This window comes from Streptopelia decaocto (assembly GCF_964273445.1).
Source record: "Streptopelia decaocto genome assembly, chromosome: 13".
NCBI classification, from domain to species: Eukaryota; Metazoa; Chordata; class Aves; order Columbiformes; family Columbidae; genus Streptopelia; species Streptopelia decaocto.
This window is the reverse complement of record NC_138668.1, coordinates 687,984-709,449: the sequence shown is the minus strand read 5'-3', so window position 1 is coordinate 709,449 and position 21,466 is coordinate 687,984. Positions and strand designations below refer to the sequence as shown.

Here is a 21,466-nt window from a genome sequence, read left to right as displayed (position 1 = left end):
TTGAGTAAAAACGTTAACATTGAAGTCATGCACAAAGCCGGGTGTTCTCCCAAAAACTGCGTCCAAACCCCCTTACTAAATACGAATTATTGCAATATCAAACTTAAGGAACAGATTCTTGTGTAGCATGGTCTATACGGATCATGCAAACAGACAGATCTCTGCCCACTCTGGGTAAGCAGCTGAAGACTTATCTAGAGGGACTAAAGAATCCTAATCGCTATATGAAGTACAGCCCTCCATGCATTAAAATGGCATTAAGACTTTAATATATACCACCTCTGCCCTGCTAAGGTGGCAAACCTCATTTTAAATGTTAAACAGAAAAATCACTATTAATAGGAGTTGTAGCTTGACGTGACGACAATGCTGAAAAGGGAACAGCATTTGAACAAGGGTATTTCCCTTTACGAAAATGAAGTTCTAATTTGTTTTAAATCTGTTTGACACAGATATATTCAAAGAAGGACTAAAGAGAGACCTATCAGTCATTTATACGAACGATTCCAAAATCTAAGAACTATTTTGCAGACAAAGTTCTAAATTCCTACCCCAGAAGCTCGAGCTGACGTCCGCAGGGACTGCAGTTTAAATGACTACCTCCACGATGTGCAATCAGTCACATAGAATGAAGAGCCTGCTGAAATGCTCTGTTCATTATGTACGCCGAATTACCGTTTTGACTCATTTCAAAAGTACAGTCAAATTTCCATTGGTGACAGATGCCAGTACGCACCTAGAACAAACTAAATCCTACCTGGGCAATCTGCAGCATTTCAGGGTTGAGTCTGTTTAAATGAAAGATGAATTCTGCGAAGCCGATTAAGGCCAACTGGATGGTGAACATCTTCCGGAAGGTCCAGTAATCCGTGGCATTGGGGAACGTATGCAAAGCCCACTCCTTCAGCATGCTGCGCGGCACCATGTTACTCTGCACCTCCTTGAGTATATCTCTGAGAACCTACGTGTGAGCAACGGGAGCAGAACGGTCACTCTGAATGCGCTTCCCAGCGACACACAGCTCTGCCAAATCAGCTGCAGACCTCTCAGCTGCTGCGGCCCGCTTTAGGACAAGCATCCTGAACCTGCGACGCTTTCACTCCTACATTGTTTCCTGACGTCTTTGGCAAAACACACATAATAGTTGTTAGCCCATCCCCTGCACAGCTAGAAAGTATTTTTATATGAAAAGACTAGATTCTTAATAAAACCATGTAAGCATGAGAACTGCAAACAGGCCCGTCAGAAAACCTGTGACTGGAACATTGTATAACCTGATCTGAAATATCTCCTATTCAAGATTTAGAAGAAAACAGATGTGAAATGTTGTTTCTCCTGTTATCAATTAATTATTTTCAAAGCACTATCTGGAGTGGCCAAAAAGCAATCAGTGCCTTGTCTGTTTGCAGGTGCAGTTACTCAAAAAGCCCACAGTAAAACCAATACAGGTTATTTTTAGCTTTCCAAGATAATCTAAAACACCAAGGAGATGTAAGAGTTCCCAAGAAAACATTGAGCAAAACCAAACCCACACAAAAACCCCAAAATACCCCCTCTGCAAAATACGTGTCTCACATCAAATGAGAGGCGCAGGGCCAGGCTGGGGGAGGACTGGCCCGGTAGGGTCCAGAAGCAAAGCCCCGCTGCGCGCTCCTACCTGATGGCTGGCCTGCGTGCCCCGCGCCTGCACCGTCGCCAGCCGGTCGTAGTAGCGAGAAATGGGGTTGTCGTGCTCAATGCCCTTCTTGGCACAGCGCTGCTTGTAGATCTCCACCAGCGACAGCGAGGAGGGGTTGTCCTCCACCAGGCGCATCTGCGGGGAAACCGCCACAACGCGGGGCACTGGGGGCGGGGACGGGGCGCGGGGTGCACAGACAGAGCAGAACAAGGGACACTGTTAAACCATAGCCCAGATACAACAGAGAACTAGCATGCAAGTATCAGCCCTTGAAATACGACTGTGATAAGCAACCAAAGTGTACCAAGAGAAAATTCTTATTACTACGCTCATAACTAATTCACAAGCTCAGTTAAAAAGAAAGCAAGTATGACAGCGATTTTTTAACCTCAACAGAAACATCTCCATTCTCTTAGCAAAAAAGCCCCGAGAAGTCGTTATACTTCCTACTTTTCTTTATCTGCAGAAAAGAGGGTAATATTTTGTTCGGATGCAAACTGGTTTGTAGTATCTGATTACATGACATTACATCAATAAAAATGACTCTGAAGAGCAAAACTACTGAACTCCACAGCATATTTAAAGTGAAAAACTGGAGGAAAAAAATCTTAATATAGTTGAGGAATATGCATTTAAATGACACTATTTGAAAATAATATTGGGAAGACACAAGGAAGTATTCAGTAGTAATAAAACTTAAACCACTGAGCTTTTCCGTGCTGAGTGGTGAACTGGCAGAAACCCTGTTTGCAGTGTGATGGTGCTCAAGAGCTGTTGGATCGTCCCGAGTGTTCCATACGTCCCCACCTCCACGTACACCAGGGTCACCCCGGCCCCTGCACGGCCGCTCCGCAGACACTGGGACAGAGGCCGCGGCCACACCAGAACCGTCCTCTGCTCAGCTCGCGCAGGAGCAACAACGATTCACCTCAGAAATACAGGGAAAAGTCGCTCAAACGCATTTAAGTTGTTTGATGCGATTTCTTCAGAATACATTCTGCAGAAGGACAGGCTGCTAATGAGCTGTTTCTTCTGCTCTGCTCCCATTAACCTCTGGCAGCAGAGAATGAATGCTCTTTAGGTTCTTTCAAATAGTATCAAACCACAAGGTACAGAATTCCCCCCCAAAAACACCAGAGCTGAAAAACCACTCTTTAAAGGAAAACATGTGACCTTACTAATCATGTTATACAGAGGATATATTTCTGTGCATCCTCTGCCTTATGTTATTCACAACTGAACTTCATACCATAAGTGATTTGTGTCACCTCTCCTAAAAACAGCCTCAGATCACATGCAATCGGCTGCTTCAGAGGTGCTGCCACGCCAGAAAAGACGCAGTACCCAGACAGATGTGATTTACCTTCTGGATGCTCCACAACTTCAGCATCGGTGATTAGTAGCTTTCAAAAACTTTAGCAATTCTCATCTTTGAGTACAACACGTATTTAAAAAGAATCTAAAATGTCTCTTTTGAGTACCTGTAAAGAACAAATGTCTCTTTGTGGTCTCCTTCCTCTTCTCCAGGCAGGGGTTGAGCAGGCGCAGCAGCTGCAGCACCCGCTCCTCCCTGCGCGACTCCGTCAGACACGCGTCGTTCATGACCAGGTAGGGGTAGATCTTGCCGTTGTGGCCCCGGATGTACAGCCGCCTGGCCGCCGTGTTGTGCTTCTGAACGATCTCCACTCTGGGCATAAACCTGGGAGGAAGACAAGGGGACCAAAGCACCTGAGCTAACCTGCTCTGGTATCAAATCCTGACGTAAGAGCAAAACAGACAACCACAACCAACCAACAACCCAAAACGTCCAAACAACAACAAAACCAGCACGACAGTATTACCAGGTACAACTCCTACCCAGCAAGCACATGGTTTCTATTTTGTAGTCAAAAAGCTATTCTGTTTGATTCTGTTTATTTGTTTCTAAGCAAACATAGTTCTTGCACAACATTAATCATTAGGTCAGGCCTTTATCACCATTTTGAAGATTGGTACCACTATTGACTACAACAGGAGAACTAATCTCAACTTATAGCAACAGAAAACCCAATATACTCTTCATATAACAGCACGGTTGCTCAGGCAATGTACAATTACCGGAGGAGGAGGAAATAAAAAAATAAAGGCATATACCAAAGTACGTCTCCATATATGCAATTTAAATATGTGAAGTGTACACAACATCTGCTTTTACGGAGCGGATGGATGGATGGATGCGGGAGGTTTTCATTTTCTCTCTGTTTGCAGAATGACAACCACCCCAGGGTGTTTCCGGTTACCTTGCGATCTTGATGTAGTAATGTGTTGGCTTTGGCATAAGGAATTCTCCGGGTATCTCTACTTCTGCAGTTTGAGCTGAAAAATTGCTCAGAAAGCGGCACTTTTCCTCTATGAGGAAGAACTTCGGTAGCTGTTTGGTTTTTGCCTCCAGAATTTTGATCCACTTCTTCAGTTTAGATATAAGATTGTGAAGTTTCATTGACCCTGGTACACTGAAGTCAAAGTCTAAAAGAGAAAAAAGAAATATATATATATATATCTCTCTACATCCTGAGTGTCTCCAATTGGCTATAGTGTATTTAGCTATGGAGTGTCTGAAGTTTGCACTTTCAAAGAGGCTCTTTGAGCCACGCGCCCTCAAGCACAATGCTTTGAGGAGTCCCGCCCGGAGCACGGCAGCTGCTCTGCAGTGGCGCAGAGAAGTGTCGCCCTGTCCCCAGACACTGAACGGACAAAAAAAGGAAGAAAACAAAGAAAACCGCACACAAAACCCCCCAAACAAAACAAACAGAACACCCGACCAAACCCACACCTTCAAAGCAAGACTTACCAACCAACAAAAGCCTTCTAATCAACTGGCAGAAAACAGCTCCAATCAGTGAAAACTGACAGGCAACTCAAGCTTTTAGAGCAAGCAATAGTTCATCTGCAAGATTGTAAAGATGCTTCTGACCATAAACAAAGTCTGATTACACTGAGAGTTCACAACCCAAAGATCTGCACCTACAAAGCCTGGACTCCCATCATGTCAGATGCCACTCAGGGCTGAAAGGTAAGCTTGGCTTTGCAGAGCAGTTCAAATCCTTCACACACGTGGTACTGAAGAAGATCCAGGCATTCTCCAAGAGAAGACCTGTCTTGCTTTTGACATGGTGATTCAGACATTTGTAAACTCTGTACTTTCTCACAAGAACTTTGGGAAGCACCAACAAACATGAAAAATGTCAGTGCCAAGCGAGCTGAGACACAGAGCAGGACCCGGGTGTATCCTCAGCTTTGGGAAACCAGCACTGCAGAGACCAGACCAAGGTCAAATGTGATGCTGACGGCAATTCTTGATCTGGATTTTCTGGGTGAAGTCCTGTTAGTTAAAACTCCAAAGGGAAGTAAAGAAGGAGCTGCCCAGTGCTGCTGTGCTCGCTCTGAGAGCTAAAAACCCTTAGACAAGCTGAAAATGAATACCAGAGCTCTTCTGTCTGCCCTTTGCCCACACTTCAGAGAACAGCAGGACTTGAAGAAGCCTCCCTGTGATTACAGTTTCCATTTGCAGTGCAGAATTCATTGTGCCAGGTGCCAAAACTCTCAAGAAAATTATCTTGCCCTTTCAGGGTATATTTTGGAATTTTCCGTTCCCATTCGGCTGCAGAAAGCAGCACGATCCCAACTCAGCTGTCATCTGCCCACACAAGAACAATGGAGGCAGCTCCCCCAGCTCCCAGCGCTCCCACGGGGAGCGGCTCTCAGCACCCGCCTGCTCTTTGATGTCAAAGGTTTAGCAGAACAGGAGAGAGGCAACAAAGAACAGATGGGCAAGAGCTGTGCATTTGAAGTGCCGGGAAAAAACTCAAAGAGAAATTTGCTTTTAAAATATCTAATGTTGGGATGGGAAAAGACGACCTATCAAAGCTCCAGCGGCGCGGACGGCTGCAGATGAAGCATTGAGCAGGTAAGAAACGCTGTGAGAGTCCCCAGCGGCTCCAAACAGGAATCGAGAGGCAACTCAGATGGTGGTGGAGGAGATTATGCAACCCAACAGTTGAAAGTGTCTGTAAAACACAGCTGTCAGCATTCATCTGGAAATAACTGCAGCAAACAGTTTCCTCCAAGCCAGCTCCTCGCCTTGGACACTTTGAAACGAGGCAGCGCTGTCATTATCTGTCCATCGTCTCCACGCACCCGGTCCTGAGCGTCACCGCCACACACGCAGCGCCGCTGTGACACGGGACACCACGGGCGTGAGGACAAACGCTGCCTCACGCTTCAAACACCCAGGCCCAGCGCAGGCACGAGATACGCAGCTCAGATCTACAGCCCAGTTACCTTCACAAGATTCCCCTCGGTTCACTGGTCTTCACATGATCAGTAAAATGCTTGAAAAAACACCACACGTCTACCTGTTAAACTCTGCAAAAGCTCTGTAGCTGTGTTGACCTCAAATAGTTCTAACTTAAAGGCAACCTTATGTAACTTAGGATTCTAAAAAGAATACCTTTTCAATGCCAGGTTCACTGTTGCAGAGGAACCAGCTTGACGTGGAAAGGGGATGTTTGTTAAGTCACTATAAAAGTTCAGATGATAGTTTGAACTCATGCCAGAATCATCTAAGCCGGTCCCAGCAGGGTGAACGGAACAGCACATCAGACAAGGAGGAAACCCCAGCTCTCCACAAACATTCTGGCTGTCCAGTTCTGAACAACTACCGAGTTTGAATTATTCGGTTAAAACCAACCAACCAACCCACCCACCCCACCATGCCACCACCCACCTACACTCAGTTATTCCTTCTCCTCTAATTCTACAGTTAACCTTAAGGAAAAGCTGATGTAGTTCAGACAGATACATGCAAACCTCAAAATCCTGACAATCCACGCACTGATGCCCCTCAATGTCACCTTCTGCCCCTCAATGTCACCTTCTGCTGTACAACCTGCGTGACACTGACACTTTGCAGAACACGCAGCAACAACCTGCTCTGCTGTGCACAAGCTCTCCTCAGAATTTCAAATCAACGTGAGATACTTCAACATGCAGCTCCACCGGAACAGAAAACAAATCAGGGAAAGAAGCTACTTCCCTTAAGTATCTTTTTTATTAGATCTGAATAAAGTTATTGATTCGATTTACCTAACAATGATGTAAATTCATGCAATAGGATCTTTATAATCTAGTTATCCAGAACACAACAGTAATCCTGTTCATCAGAAGTAGACTGTTTTGAAAGACTTGACACCATATTTCGGTTTGGAGTTGTGGGTGGATATTTCATGAAATCTGGCAGCACCACAGGACAGGGGTCACGACGGCCCCTCATCTGCGCCCGGCGGCTCCATGCAATTTGCAAAACTGTTACAGTGAAGTAATCTAATTTATCGTTAAACACATGTGATCTGACCACAGTTTTAGGGAATAAAACGACAACGATATACTCATTCTCTATAGCAAGGTCTCTTCTTCACTTGAATTATCTTTACTACTCCACACAAGACTGGAACAAACGATTTCAGGTGTGGTGAATGACAGAAAGGTGCTATTTTCTGAAATTTCTCTCAGGAAAAATATTGGAAGAAGAATGAAAAAGCAGAATGTTTTCACAGCTGAGCTTAAGGGAGGAACTTTCTCTGAAGATTAAAAGTAACACTTAAAAATCCTTTTCAACACTTACCTGTGGTGAACTGCCCTTTCATCTTCTGGAAGACGGGATCCTGAGCCGTGGCCTGTGCTCTCCGAGCCAGGGACTCGGAGGCTGCGCTGGAAAACATGGTGGACACGTTGGAGACGTTCTCGAGCCCCACGCCGAACGTGCTGACCAGCTTCTTGACAAAGTTCAGCGTATGGGGAGTGATCTTGGCATCTGAAACGGCTCCACTTTTCTCAAAGGCAACTGAATAGCACTTTGCCAAGCCCTGCTGCAGCTGCCTAAGAACCTGAGGATTTAAAAAAGACACAAAACAGTCAGCAAGATTAGGCCTTCTGATGTGACACCAAGTATTTATTCCTCCCCTGCATTTTATATAGGAAATTTATCCTCTCTGAAATATTTATTTAAAACTGTATTTTTAAAGCGCATCAGAGGCTCGGTCACAATGACAGTCCTGACTCCTCTTGGCCTGCAAGTGACCAGAGGGAGCAGTGGAAAAGCTGCATCGAAGTGCACCGTGCTCTTTAGACCATAGCTAAGTTCTAGATTTCATATTTTATGATATATCAGAAAATTGTGTGATATGAGGAATCCTTCTTCAAACACACACTGTTCCAGGTAGACAGAACAGAACAGCCTGAGATTCAAGAGGCAGGTATTAGAACCGAAGTGGAGTGGCACGTCCATCTGCTCCGGTGCAACTCCAACCTCAGAGCACAACCACCGCCTGTCACGGACACCAGGCCAAGGAAACGGCCTCTGAAACGCAGTGCAACAACATCCGTGTTCAGTTAGTACAAGCAACAGCTGATAGCCTCGAGGCCTTCATCAAACTGATCGTTTTGGGAAACCTCTGTATTTCTTCTAGAAATAACCAAGCTCCTTAAAACTCCAATCAGCACAATCAGTTCTACAAATAAATTAGTTTACCAATCAAAACAAATAGCTATGTTTTAATATTTAAAAATCATTCTAGATAAATATTTTGCAGTTAACGTTTCCTCGGACGATACGTATTATACATATGAAGGTGTATTCAAGTCAAGTACCTCTTCGTGCCAGTTCTCCCTGAACCAGACCATCTGGTCCACGATGCCCTCCAGCGAGGACAGGAGCGTCGGGTGCAGCTCCCGCTGCATGTGCATGATCCTGCTGCAGCGCCACATGGGCGCGGTGGCCCTGATGGGCCCGGGGTCTGATGCGGAGTGCGACTGGCTGCCAACCGAGCTCGGCTGCTGCTGCCCCGAGTCTGCAACGGGGACATTTAAAAGTATCAGAATCACCTTTCAGCAACTTGGGAGATGCCTGCACGAAATAAATTGATCCAAGAATTTGCTCTGGATTTGCTTTAAGTATTAATCATGTTTTACCTACTGAATTTCAAAACAATTGAGGAAAATTGTGTGGTTTAGAAAGAATTATTTTTTTGAAAGCAAACATTCTGCTCCGAATGCTGTTCAGGGGTCCAGACTTCAAACTCAGAGCAACAGAAACACTGTGTACAAACACGCGGGAGGCGTAGCCTCGGCTTTCACACCACCAAACCACGCTCCAGAAGGAGCTGACATGGTTCAACACAGGATCAAATTATCTACATCATGGGGGCTTTGCTCCCCTCCTTTTGGGGAGACCTTTCACACCTGACTGCAGGATGAGCGTGCTGGTGCAACACACACGTCACGGCTGGGTGTCACTTCAGTGCAAGCTCCTGGGTGACCCAGCCGAGTTGTGCTCTCGGAGGACACCCCCTGCCTCACGCCGCAACCAGCAACGGGAGCCGACTGCGGCACAACCCGCAGGAAAACCTTCTTCTGGTTCTCTCTAAACGCGCATGTGGCAACATCACGAATTCGGCACAGAAACCCCCGTCACTGGACGTGAGCGCAGTGCAGTGCTGGGGTACACGGGCACCTCCTGCTCCTCCGAAGGAGCGTCCCGTCCCGTCCATCACTGTGCTCTGGACCAGCTCCGAGGGGGCTGCACGTTTTTCACAACACCCTTTAACACGGCTCGGGTGGAGCTCTCCAAGCTGCTCTCCTGGGACTCCCCGGAAATTACACACGACAAAAGCAGAATTTAACTCTGGGGAATCATTGACATAACAATTCTAAATAGGATTTTACTTACTTGAAAATTCACCATAAGAAGTTATTGTGGAGAAGTACAGAGTATTCACCTTGTGTTAAATTATTTTTAAAAGTTTGACAGCCTTGGAAAGAAATTGAATATCCCACGATTTGTGCTTTTAATCCAAATTAGACTGGAACATCTTAGAACACTATGATGCTCTTCTGTATCGGTAATCCAGGAATTTTCTACCTCCCCACCAATTTTTAAAGGTGAAAATCCAGTAAAGAACATGTGATTCTCAATAAATAAGGTGATATAAGAATGAAGGAGAATAAACTATTGGTGAATATTTCATGCAAGACAGCTTAAGCCATCTGTAGATCTGATTTCATAGGAACAGACAAATGAAAACGAAGTTTATCAATATTTCTTTCCTTGGCCTCGATAAGTTGGTACGATTTCTAGAGACACCGTGTTCCCAGTAAAATGAGGTGAAAGCCCAAGTGCCAAAGAGCCCGAGGCGCGGCTGGGCAGACGCTCACCGCTCTTGTAGCGCTCCCGCTGCTCGATCTTCAGCGTCAGGTACAGGGTCCTGATGGGGAAGTACACGGCCTGGGGATACACTCTGCCCACCTGCGGAGACACACGGACACGGCCCTCAGGACGGAACCCGACCGCGGGTCAGAGCCGCACACACGGCGCCCCTTTGGAAATGAGTGCGGTTCAGTAATAACCAGCTCCCTGTGCTACAGAACAGCTTACGGAAAACTAAGAAATTAAGGATTCCTTCAGTAACAGAAACCCGAAGAGGATTAAATGGTAACTCCCTGCGCACACTGCTAAGGCATTAACTAATTAGGGCTTCCAGAGCATATTGCCTAATAAACCTGACAGCAGCATAATGCCAGAGGACCCGCTGGGCAGGCTCCAGGATCTTACTCACGCACAGAACGGCAGAAAATGGACATGACGACAGCGGCTGGGCTGTCAATGAGGCCACAGCTCCCAGCGAGCCCCGCCAGATTGATAAGAAGGCCCATTAGAGAGTAACTTTACTCCTAAATGTGGCACTTACTGTAAGAGGACACCAATTTCACCCCAAAAAGAAAAGAGAGATATTAACATTCAGCATCCCCTTTAAAATCTGCACATCTCAGTATCTACTACAGAAACCACGTGTCTAAGTACCACCAGGATAGAGCACATCTCAGACGTGATCGGAGGCTTCTGCAGCCACAAGTTCACTAAAGCATTGATTCTTCCTCCACCCAAAGGGGGATGGCAAGCAGCAGAGATTCTGCAGTGGCACCTCAGTGCTCAGTAATGTGACATTTCCGGCAGATTACTGGCCTGACACATAAGCTTCATGCTGCAAGTCAAGAGTAAATTATCTGAGGAGAATTGTAAGGTGTAGGTTCTAGTACTTCTGCACATTGAAGTTCTAAATTAGTAACACAGAAAATGTCATGGGTTTTTCTTTCATATTCCTTCATGGACTTGAAGTTTAAAGGCAAGATAAACAAAACTATCTGTGCTCCCAATGAGCTTGGGCCCCAAGGACAGCAGGACTGCCAAGCGTGCAGTCATTTCTAAAAACCCTATACAGACCTCAACAAATGGAAACTGTCTACAGCTCCTTGAAATTAGTTTTTGCTGTCGGCTGTCAGGAGACAGATGAGCAGACTGCTGTTCTAAACCAATACCAAGCCATATACACCAGAAACGCAGCCACAGATAGTTTGCTGTGGTAAGCTGCTCAGGTGCTCCGTCTCTTCTTCCAAGTTTCATTTTAATTTTATGGAGCGAGAGGGAAGGAAACATGTATACAAGTGCACATGCGTACTCATCTAGATTTATGTACACAGCAAACACGTGTGCGTAATCTCTCTCTGCAGAAATACACATTCTCAGAGATTTGAAAGGGACAGTCTAAAAGAAGCTGGATATCACAGACTCATAGAACATCCCGAGTTGGACGGGACCCACACAGATGATCAGGTCCACATCTCGACATGCAGGAGTGGAAGGGAAGAGGAACAATGACCACATGAGCGAGCACGGCCGTTGTCCCCGGCTGCAAAAAGCCCCTGGCAAAGATTCCTGATGGGGACAGACAGCGCCTGCTTTTTAAAATCAAGTCCAATAAAAACCAAAGCCCTAATGAAACAGTTTGCCCTTTAGTCACTAAAGCTAACAATTATTTATCCCTACTCCTACATTACAAGCCTTTAACTATATATTTCTAAATGTGTTCTATAATGTTCATAAATATGTGATACACAGAATTCCAGAGGGAAAGCTATAACACCCCATGCACATATGGCACACAATTTCACTGGATTTAATCTCATTAAGCAACGCTCACTTTGAAATTTAAAATATTCTACTTATCATTTTTAAACTCCTCAACAGCTGCAATCAATAGTATTTTTCTTAATTTGCTTTGAAAAATATTGGTGGCTCATTTTGGAAACAAAGCTTAGAGGCAGCGGAGCAGGAGCGCCCGCCGCGCACCTGGCTGATGAGGTTGAGCAGCAGCTTGCCCTCCGAGCCCACCAGGCACGTCAGCAGCTGCGGGATCCAGGCCAGCCACTGGATGGGGGGCACGCCGATGCAGTACTTGTCCACCGCGTCGGCCAGCGTGTTCTTGTCGTCATCGAAACTCAGCAGCCAAAGCACCTGAGGAGAATCAAGAGCACATCTCAGGCCTTACATTCAAGACACATCAGTACGATGCACAAACATCGCAGGTGTTTTATTAATACGGTAGTGGAGTCCTTGCACATGCTCAAGTTGCCTCTGACACAGGAACTTACATTCGCTATGCCCAGCCAACGCCATTCCTTCCCTTAAAAATCATATTTAAAGGATGTAAGAAATAAATCTAACTTTAGTACTTGCTAGGAAAGAAGCCAGAAGAAAGGCAGTGAACATAAAAGCATTCCACAAATTCTTCAAGGTTTTGGTTGGGGGGTGGGTGGAAAATGAGGCATGTTTGTAGAACCTAAAGTCTGCTATGCAGATAATTAACTCTGACGCAAGAACTTGAGTATTTCTTTGAGTGTTTTTCATTATTTTAACTGTCCACCCCAATTATATCTTTTCTACAATTATTTAAATGCAAATCTATTAAGTGCTGACTTAAAATGACTAAGGGTTTCGCAAGCAGACAAGGGTAACAATACACTTTAGAGCGCTATGGACACCACCTTTCATCTACAAAAATGTTTGCTGTGTTTCATATTCAAAATAGATTGTACTGCAGAGTCTGCTATCATTTTAAACTTTCATCATGAGAGAGATTAAAGTAAATATCCCCAAACTGACAAATACATAAAACAAAGAGCTTTGGCTGAAATTCTCCTGAATTAGAGTAAAAATTTACAGAAAAGGCTCATTTGGAATATAATACAATACTGAAGTAAAAGTTACTATGAATTATCCATAGTAATGATAAACAGACATCAAATTATGTTAAAGCACCAAAGGATGCGACACCTTCCTGCAGCTATTTCCCTGCACCATGCAGTACGAGAGCTGGATGGGGTTTGACCCCTTTTCTCCCACAAAGAGGTTCCAAACCTACAGAAAACTCCCCGACGCGTTACACGTAACCATATGCAAACCTCCACCCACATCGCAGTTTTCCATCAGTCACTGCCATTTCTCTCACTGCACCGGTTTGGGCACTGGGTATCATCCCAGCCCTTTCTGCAGCAGTGGAGCTCCAGTTCTCTTTCAACACGGAGACGTTACCTTTGCCAGGTACTTCCTGGACTTGCTCTCGTTCTGGTGGCGACAGGCGTGCAGGTAGCAGGTGATGGCGGAGACTCCCAGGTGCAGCTGCCGCTCCTTCACAAAGATGTTCTCCAGGTAATCGCCCCACATGGCCCACGCTTTCACCAGCACGTCGTGCATCTGCACCGCTGCGGAAAACGCTTTGTTTGCTTCTTCAGACCTGCATTGCGACCGGGAGAAATATTACTCTTACACTAACAAAAAGTTACTAAATTATTTGAGAGTCACATTTCTGACAGGGCACTCAATTACTTTCTTAATACTCAATGGCATTCTTCCACTAAGTTCTCCAGAAAGGCCTCTTGTGATGGTTTCGTCTTAGTTTTCCTTAAGATCAGCACCCATGAAACCAAATGCTTCATAATGGGAACAACTGTGTAAATGTCCAAGATCTCCAGATTCTCCCTGAAAAACCCCCTAAAAACACCTTCCAGCACGCTGCAAGTGCAGCGCAGGGAGGACACTGCGATAAAGAACACACGGAACACAAGAACAGCAGAAGCAAATGCAGTAAAAAGTGCTTCCCTGCTGAGCAGAAAAGGGAGGAAGCAAAAGTGACACTGGGCAAGTGTTCCATCTGCTGTCTTTTGAAGGACTGTTCTCCCAAAGTCATGAAAAAATCTGCCGCCAACAGTATCTGGAAGAAGCTGGTTCCTCATCCCCACAGCTTTAACAGTTTATTTTTCAGCAGGAAAATGGAAGCAATATTAAGGTTCATCTCACAGTTCTTGGTAACCAGACAATTATTGGTTAGAGCCTTCTGTTTTCTCTGGGTTTCCTCCAGTGATCCCAGCCCAGGAGTCGGCACGATTCACCCTGATACACACACGGCCCTTGAGTCTGCGTAACTTTGCAGGATGAGAAAACTCACATACGCTTTACTGAAATGAAGAAATATAAACGTTCCAAGATTCCTCATTAACAGAAAGTGCCGCACTTCTCGCTTACAGAATAAACATTGAGATGAACCACACTGAAGTAACACAATGCTTGTCTGACTGAGGGTTTTTTAAGTCTGTCAAAGTATGCATTAGATTTTAAGGCACACAGATACGTTCCTCGCCGTCAGAGGCTTTCTGCCCCCTAGATGGAGGTTTCGAAGTGACCTACGCAGCAGCAGCCTGATGGATGACTTTGTATCTCTCCTTCCCTTTTACGAAAGGGGACATTTGCGCTGGTTCTCGTTTCTCGTTCTCTGCAATCCATCATTCCTGACGCCCGTGATGACTTCTTTCCAGCGGTCTCTATCCCCTGTGCCGCAGACGGGCAGCCCGGGGAGCCGCGGGAGCTGGGTGACCCTTCACTGCGCTCCTAAGGGCGACCTCCCGCCCCCTGACCCGGCCGCCCTGCTAACACTGCACGCGTGCTCTGGTAAGACTAGGAAGCTGTAAGTACAACAGAACCACGCTTTAAATAGAAGCCTTTACGCATTCTATCCTGAAAGAAGTAATAGAGATAGTTGAGTTGCCTTTTATTTCATCTGCATGAATTAAAAAAAATAATAATAAAAAAAAGACGGGGGCAAGGTACACTTCCCTCTCTTTACACCTCAGCTGAAACTAAGCTTGCTTATGGCCAAAAAAAAAAAGTCCATTGTGCTTTCCATCAAAGTAATTACATTCTGCCTATTTAAAATTTTCTCTTGTAACCACAGAAGAAGATATTCATCATTTCCTGACTTAAATTGCTACGTGAGGTTGCTGTGTACAGCTTACCAGCTGATGGATTTCATTCCCAAAGTGTCCACAATGTAGCGGCAAAGAAATAATTCCACCCATACATAACAGGTAGCAATACTGCCATTAAATACCAGCCGTACTAAAAGCTGTGGAAATCTGAAAAGGGTTTTTTTGGCCTCATTGAACGAAATTTGACAGCTGAGATGGCTTTTTTTACTGAATTAAAGAGAGATCTTCCTCCTAACGGTTAGTTGCCCGCCAGCATACAGCAGAACTCAGAGCGGCAGGTGTGTGAAAGCAAGGCCTGCACCTCGTGCTGAACCACTCAGCGCAAGGTGTCTGCAGCGCCCCGCACACCAGCCGCTCCAGTCCAGCTGTCCAACCAGCGCTGCTTCCACACGGCAGGGCTCGCCAGAGCTGCGCCAGCACCGCGGACCGTGCCAGCACACCCTCCTGCGCCTGACCCGCTGCAGCTACGCATGCGACACGTACAATGAGCAGCGAAACAAATTAGAGAAACAACAAGGGCAGCTAATGCTGGAGCAGCTCTGAGCTTCTAGACTGAACTTTCATTTTCTGTGGTTTTCTATGCGATATTTACATTAAGAATACAACTAAAGGCACCTCCGTTTGACAGTTACACCAGGACATCAGTCAGACATCAGTTCGTCGAACTAAATGCTCACGGGACCAAGGGAGGAAAACAAGAAGTATCTTAATCTGCAAGCTTTGGCCAAGCCTGTTCTCCCTGTCCCTTCCTGTCCCACCCTTCACATATCAAACATTTTTAATGAGAACTGGCGCAACATTTGCTTTAACTAGCTTTTTTCTACAATACTTGGGAATATGAGCAGCCATTCCCTCTTCAAACTGCAAAGGAACTCTCACGTGTACCTTTTCTTTCTTATAGGGTTGTGACAATTCTAGGCTGGTACAAACATGTGGAAGAGCTTTCCTGCTCGAGTACTGTGGTGAAAACCTTCAGCTGCATCTTTGTTGGCAGCAGCCGGCGCCGGGCAGCGTACTCACTTGTTGATCTGCGCCAAGAACATCCCCTTCAGCGCGTAGAACTCCGCGGTCATCTCCTTGGTGAAGTACTTCAGATTGGTTGATTCAATGACCTCAAGGCCCTGTTAAATACACCTTAGTGAGAAAAGCCTTCTACAATGGAAGCTTTCATTAAAACAAAAGTGCCATAAAAATAGGCAAAATATTATCCTGACATTTAAATAACGTGACTTTCTAGCATTTAATTTTCACTTTAAAAAAATCTGGACTGACAAAAATGTTACGTTTCCACTGGTCTATGCAAAATCTCTAGATACTATAGGCAATATTCATCAGGTGATGGGTTATCTTTTCCACCTTGTCTTTTATGTTATATTATATTATGTTATCATTATAAGGTCCCATTTTGCTGGGACCCCATGTCAGTGGGGTTTGCCTACAGCCACGTCTTTTCCTTTCCTTGTAGCACATGATGTCAGTTCAGCATGCCAGCACCCCGCGCTGCGTCAAGCTCCAAAGTGCCTTAGAGCTCCATTTAGTCTTGCAACAGTATCATTTCTTCCTATTGTAAATCATATCATCTTCCAAGTTCCTCCCATTTACCTATCTTGTAAAATTAAAACAACCCACATATTTCCACTTTGGTTTCTATCCAGCTAATTTGTCAGATATTCAGCCCAAAGAGGACAAAGACTGCTTTTGACTAACAGCACTGCTTAAAACAACGTTCTGGGCATGGCGTAACACGGCCAGCAAATCTCAGCGCCTGCTGTGGATACAGGCAGTTTCCTGGAATCGCGGATCTGGCGGTCCCTGGGATGCTCCAGGTCCCACCAGGAGCCTCAGGCGGCGCCGCCGTACCTGCATGCATTCGTTCTTGCCCATGACTCCCGCCAGCTGAAGGTAACACTTCACTTGCTGGCGAATCTTCTGGAAGCAATCCACAATGGGCACGGTTGGAATCGTATGAATGCGACTCAGAATATCCAGAGCCACATTCACCAGCCCCTGTTTCCGAGCGATCTTTCCGTACTGGATAATTGCCGATGCAGAAGCGTGAACTCCCAACATCGCGTTATTGGAACTGGGATCATGCTGAGAGCTGTTTTCATATGCAGTTACAATGGCTAGAAACAACACATGAAATGTCTGTCATTGTAAATGAAATTATACATTCAGCAATATCTTGCACAGCAATACATATGAAATGATGACTTAAGATAATGAAACACTTGAATGGAAATAGAATAAAAAACAAATGCTTGTCAAAATCAATAGCATCTTTGTATGTTTAAATAAAAAGAATAACAACTTATTTCAAACTACGTGTTGTCTGGAAAATTACATGATGAATGCATGCTGGACCAGGCAGTTTTACCCTGGTAATGATGTTGTCTCCACATGAAAATGCTGCTCCAGTGGGATAAATCGTCCGACACGATGGGTAACCTGTTCCTCCACGTCTTCACAACAGTCTTCATATCATGTAAGCTGTTGTTCCTCCCCAGATTCGTTGGTTGCAATCCTGCATTTATTTGGGCTGCTTCTTGAAGTTCAATTATTTGCTGTGCTGCCTAGAAACCATTAAACAATATAAATTCTCATGAAGGATAGTACAACAAACTCGCCCATTTCACTGTTAGAAGAAGATCTCTATGCATGATGCCACCTTTAAATGATCAAGACGAAGCTATTTATGCTGGTTTAGGGACCTCAATGACCTTTAGCCAGTCTAATCAATGACAAAATAGGAAACACTTTAGTCATTAACTGAAATGGTGAATTCATCCACAGAATTTACACCAATGGGTCGCTAGTCTTAATAAACAAACAAATGATTAAAAACCCACTAATGGTGACATGAAGTCCTTCCTCACACGCGTGCGCAAGCCCCTGCGTGACCTGGGCTGCCGGCTCTCCAGGGGTGGGTACAAGTGTCACTCCACACAGGCCTCACTCGACAAAACCTGGACACCCAACATCATTTGCCCGCAAGCAGACATCACTGTGTTCTTCCTGTAATGCTATGGGTTTGCTTGCTAAATTTAGCTTGCAACTAAGATATACATGCTATCAAGGAAAGACCCCCACACACTTCTAAATAAAACCACAAGTTAGAATTCAACTCTAGCATACAGGTTTGAACTTACTACGTCAATCCTAATCACAGGAAAGCACAAGTAAATATATATACAGTGTGCTAAAGACAAGGATCAAGTAAATATATGGACCTTAAACAAAACTTTTAACAGAACTTTGAAGAAATACAAATCAAAGCTTTTAACAGAACTTCCTAGTCTAAATGCCCTGGGCCTGATCCAAATCCTGATAGAAACCTGAATGTACAGAAATACAGCCTGCGTGCTCCGGAAGGCGCGAGGATGCTCTGCCCACACCTCCGCTTGGAGACGCTCTCGAGGTCAGGACGGCTCCCAGTGTCACGCGCCAGCTCCAGCGAAGGAGCAAACCAAGGGGCAGCAGCCACTGCTGAACAACCGCCCATAGAATGGGCCCGGGAACTCACACCGAATTTAATTACCTGTAGCACAATAAAACCACTGCAGTATTCTCTAAGCTACCTCTTGGCAGATAACAGCTGTATGCATTGTTCATCAGCCAAATAAGATAACTATTTGGAGGGAAAAAAAAAAGAGGCAGTCCAAATTTACAGCGTGAAATCTCTGGAAATAAAATGAATTAAACACAGTAATATTTTCCTACAATCATCTCAGTATCAGCTCTCACAATAGCTTAACCTTCACCCTGCACCCATTCATCACAGAAACTTAATTTTCTCACAGGTATTTAATCACATACTATCTGATATTAAAAAAAGTAATTACTGCACTGCAAATTCATGGCTGCATTTGTACCTCGGTCAGTCATGGACTGATTTATCATTTCTTCAGGAGGGATATATACATATTAGATTATTTGTAAAGCTTGTTTTAATTGATATCTGACAGCATTTAAACACTTTATTTCATAGCACTAATGCTTTCATGCTGCAGACACTGCCAGTCTGGGGGAGGAAAAACGTGAAACATCAGTGAAACCCGAGCAGGAAGAATTCATTTCATGGAGAAGCCTGCTAGTGGTAGAGCTTCAACAAAGCAAACATTGTACCTATTTAACAGACAATGTCCTCTCCGTTTGAAGTAAACTTCCATCTCCATTTGCTTCACCTGGTGCATCAACCTACATCACAAAGCGGCAGTTCCTGGGCCGGTGTCTGCGCTGCGCACGCAGGGCCGGGCGCTCCGGCACAGGCACCTCAGCCCGCGCGGATCTGTTACCCGCCAACCACGCCGGGCACAGCGCGCGGGGCACAACCGCCGATCCGAACAGAGGGACAGGAGGCACCACATCACACACAGCTCGGAAAGCCAGGGCCCCGCATTCCTGCAGGCGAGGGCCACGCAGAGCCCCGCGAGCAGCACATCACTAAACGCAGCCCTCTCAAGAACGGCAGCTCGCGTTGCGCTCGGCTGTTCCGAATTCCTGCCTGGAGATGAAGGGTTCCCTCGCCAGGGACCCAGCTCATCGCCACCGGGCGCACGTCCATCAGGACACCTAAGCAAGGACACAGCCTAAAGGACAAGCGAACGATGCTGCCCAGACCCCACGCTGCAGCCGGTCCTGCCCGGCGCGCTGCCGCGCTCCGGCTGCAGCCGCCCAACACACATCACAGGACACAAGGCTCAATCTCCAGAAGCTTCTGGAAGCATCTCGAGGCCCAAAAGTTTAAAACAATACAGGAGTACATTGGAGTTGACAAAATTCCATACCACATGTAACACATTTAACTGAGAAGAACACTTAGGTGGTTATTTCAACACTTCTGCAAGTAACATAATGTAGTAATATATCCATCCAAAATGGACTTCGCTTCAAAACCCACTGAACATTCAAGGTCTCCAAGTACTGCAGTGCATCATGCATTAGCCCACAAAAAAGGCTGAGCCACCTGATCAATATTTAAAGAGCTACCTCAGTATGCCACAAACAGAATGGATTCAGGTGAACTACAAAAACTTTAAAAGGAATCCAAATCAAAATGCACATTCTGCAACTTTTACCATAAAAATACCACTACAAAAAACCAATCAGTACCGTACAGTAAAATATTTTATGCTCACAGTTACTGGAAGTCCTGAAAACTGCTTCAGGAAGATAACTGGCAATAAAGCACCTTCATCCTCACCTGGAGAAGGGGGGTGTGGACGTGCGAGACCACGTGCGGCAGGCGCCGCCACTCGCGGATGGCCAGGCTGCTCGCCATCTCCACCAGGCGCTCGATGAAGTTCAGCTGCTGCTCCTCGGGGTGGCAGATGGCCAGGTACCCTCTGTACATGTTCACTTTCCACGCCATCTCCTTCGGACAGCTCAGCTCCACCTGCGAGGGAACAGGCAGAAGCCTGGTAGAGATTGTTCATACTCTAATGCAGACTTTAAAAAACTAAACAAACACCGCAAACCCGCTCGCCCCGCGTCAATAAACAAGATGCTTCCCTGCAGATGAGGCGCGCTGCCTCCAAAATCAGGTCCTGTCAGCTTCTCCCTTGGAAGGATCCTGTCCCTTTACGTCAGCACACTGTGCTGGCACTGTAGTCCCTAACTGCCTGCTCTGGGACACCACTAAGTTTATGGGAATAAACAGTTAATATTTTTTAAGACATCTACAAGTGACCGTCCCATTTATGTTGGGGTAACTCCTGAGACAGGTGCAAAGCAAGGTCACAGTGCTAAAATCAGGGACAAAATAATCTTACACCGTTTTCTTCAAATCCACAAACAGTAGAAATACAGCAACTAGAAACTGCCAAGTGCCTCCAGCAGCCGGGCTCAGGGAGTGTTTCCCAGCGAGCCTGCACCAGCGCTCACCAGCTGACCCCGCGGGCCTTCGCTCTGGAATCGCTCACTTCTCTTTCTGCTGCTTTACACCAAACCCTTTACGGATTGACACACGACACAGCGATCCCTCTGTTATCTCCTCGTTGATACACGGTACCTCAACCACCAATTGTTAGTTCTGTTATCCTCAACTGACTTCTGCGCCTGAGCCAGCAAAGAGAAACTGCCAGGTAGCACTTTCCATTTACACTGTGAAATCATCTCTGTCTTTATTACGTTATCTCCTGGATCGTTAACCACAATGGCCATGTGAGCAAATGGAAATGAGTCCTGGGTGCTCTCAAAGGCCACTTGCTATGTTAATAGCTCAACTTTATTAGGTAGATTATTAAAAATGTTTCACTAAGATTTACGAAAACTGATACACATTTGCTGTCTTTTCTGACCTCTCTTGTGAATCAGCCATAGAACTGCAGTCACATTAAAGAATGCCAATAAAACTGGAGTAGCAAGTATAGCAGCAGAGAATCAATTATTCTTTCATATCTTAATATTTATGCAAACGTGTCCTGACACCGTTACAAGGATCTGAGTAGAGCCACGAAAGCTCCGTTGACGGCTCCAGCAGCACCGTCTCCTCAGCCGCTCGGTACGGGTCCCGTTACCGAGCACACGCACGTCACAGCGTCACGGCGCCCCCCGCGCGCCCGCGGCACGGCACGGTGCCCCTCGCGCACACAC

The 21,466-nt window shown here is 45.7% G+C and overlaps 1 protein-coding gene across 10 annotated transcripts in view; it reads right to left on the bottom strand.

The window, feature by feature from the left end:
• The window catches only part of TRRAP (transformation/transcription domain associated protein), a 71,021-nt gene that overhangs the window by 2,981 nt on the left and 46,574 nt on the right, over positions 1 to 21,466 (bottom strand). For 6 of the 10 annotated variants that reach the window (XM_082064061.1, XM_082064064.1, XM_082064070.1 and 3 more), the window contains 13 exons: positions 20,076 to 20,267; positions 17,217 to 17,445; positions 16,733 to 16,998; positions 15,893 to 15,993; positions 13,143 to 13,344; positions 11,901 to 12,065; positions 9,929 to 10,019; positions 8,366 to 8,565; positions 7,341 to 7,602; positions 3,958 to 4,183; positions 3,160 to 3,377; positions 1,658 to 1,842; positions 758 to 961 (listed from right to left, as the gene is read on the bottom strand). In XM_082064061.1, coding sequence (XP_081920187.1) covers positions 758 to 961; positions 1,658 to 1,842; positions 3,160 to 3,377; positions 3,958 to 4,183; positions 7,341 to 7,602; positions 8,366 to 8,565; positions 9,929 to 10,019; positions 11,901 to 12,065; positions 13,143 to 13,344; positions 15,893 to 15,993; positions 16,733 to 16,998; positions 17,217 to 17,445; positions 20,076 to 20,267 — 2,541 coding nt within the window. The remainder of the gene's footprint in view (positions 1 to 757; positions 962 to 1,657; positions 1,843 to 3,159; positions 3,378 to 3,957; positions 4,184 to 7,340; positions 7,603 to 8,365; positions 8,566 to 9,928; positions 10,020 to 11,900; positions 12,066 to 13,142; positions 13,345 to 15,892; positions 15,994 to 16,732; positions 16,999 to 17,216; positions 17,446 to 20,075; positions 20,268 to 21,466) is intronic. The other 4 variants (XM_082064067.1, XM_082064066.1, XM_082064068.1 and 1 more) reach the window with 1 other exon arrangement.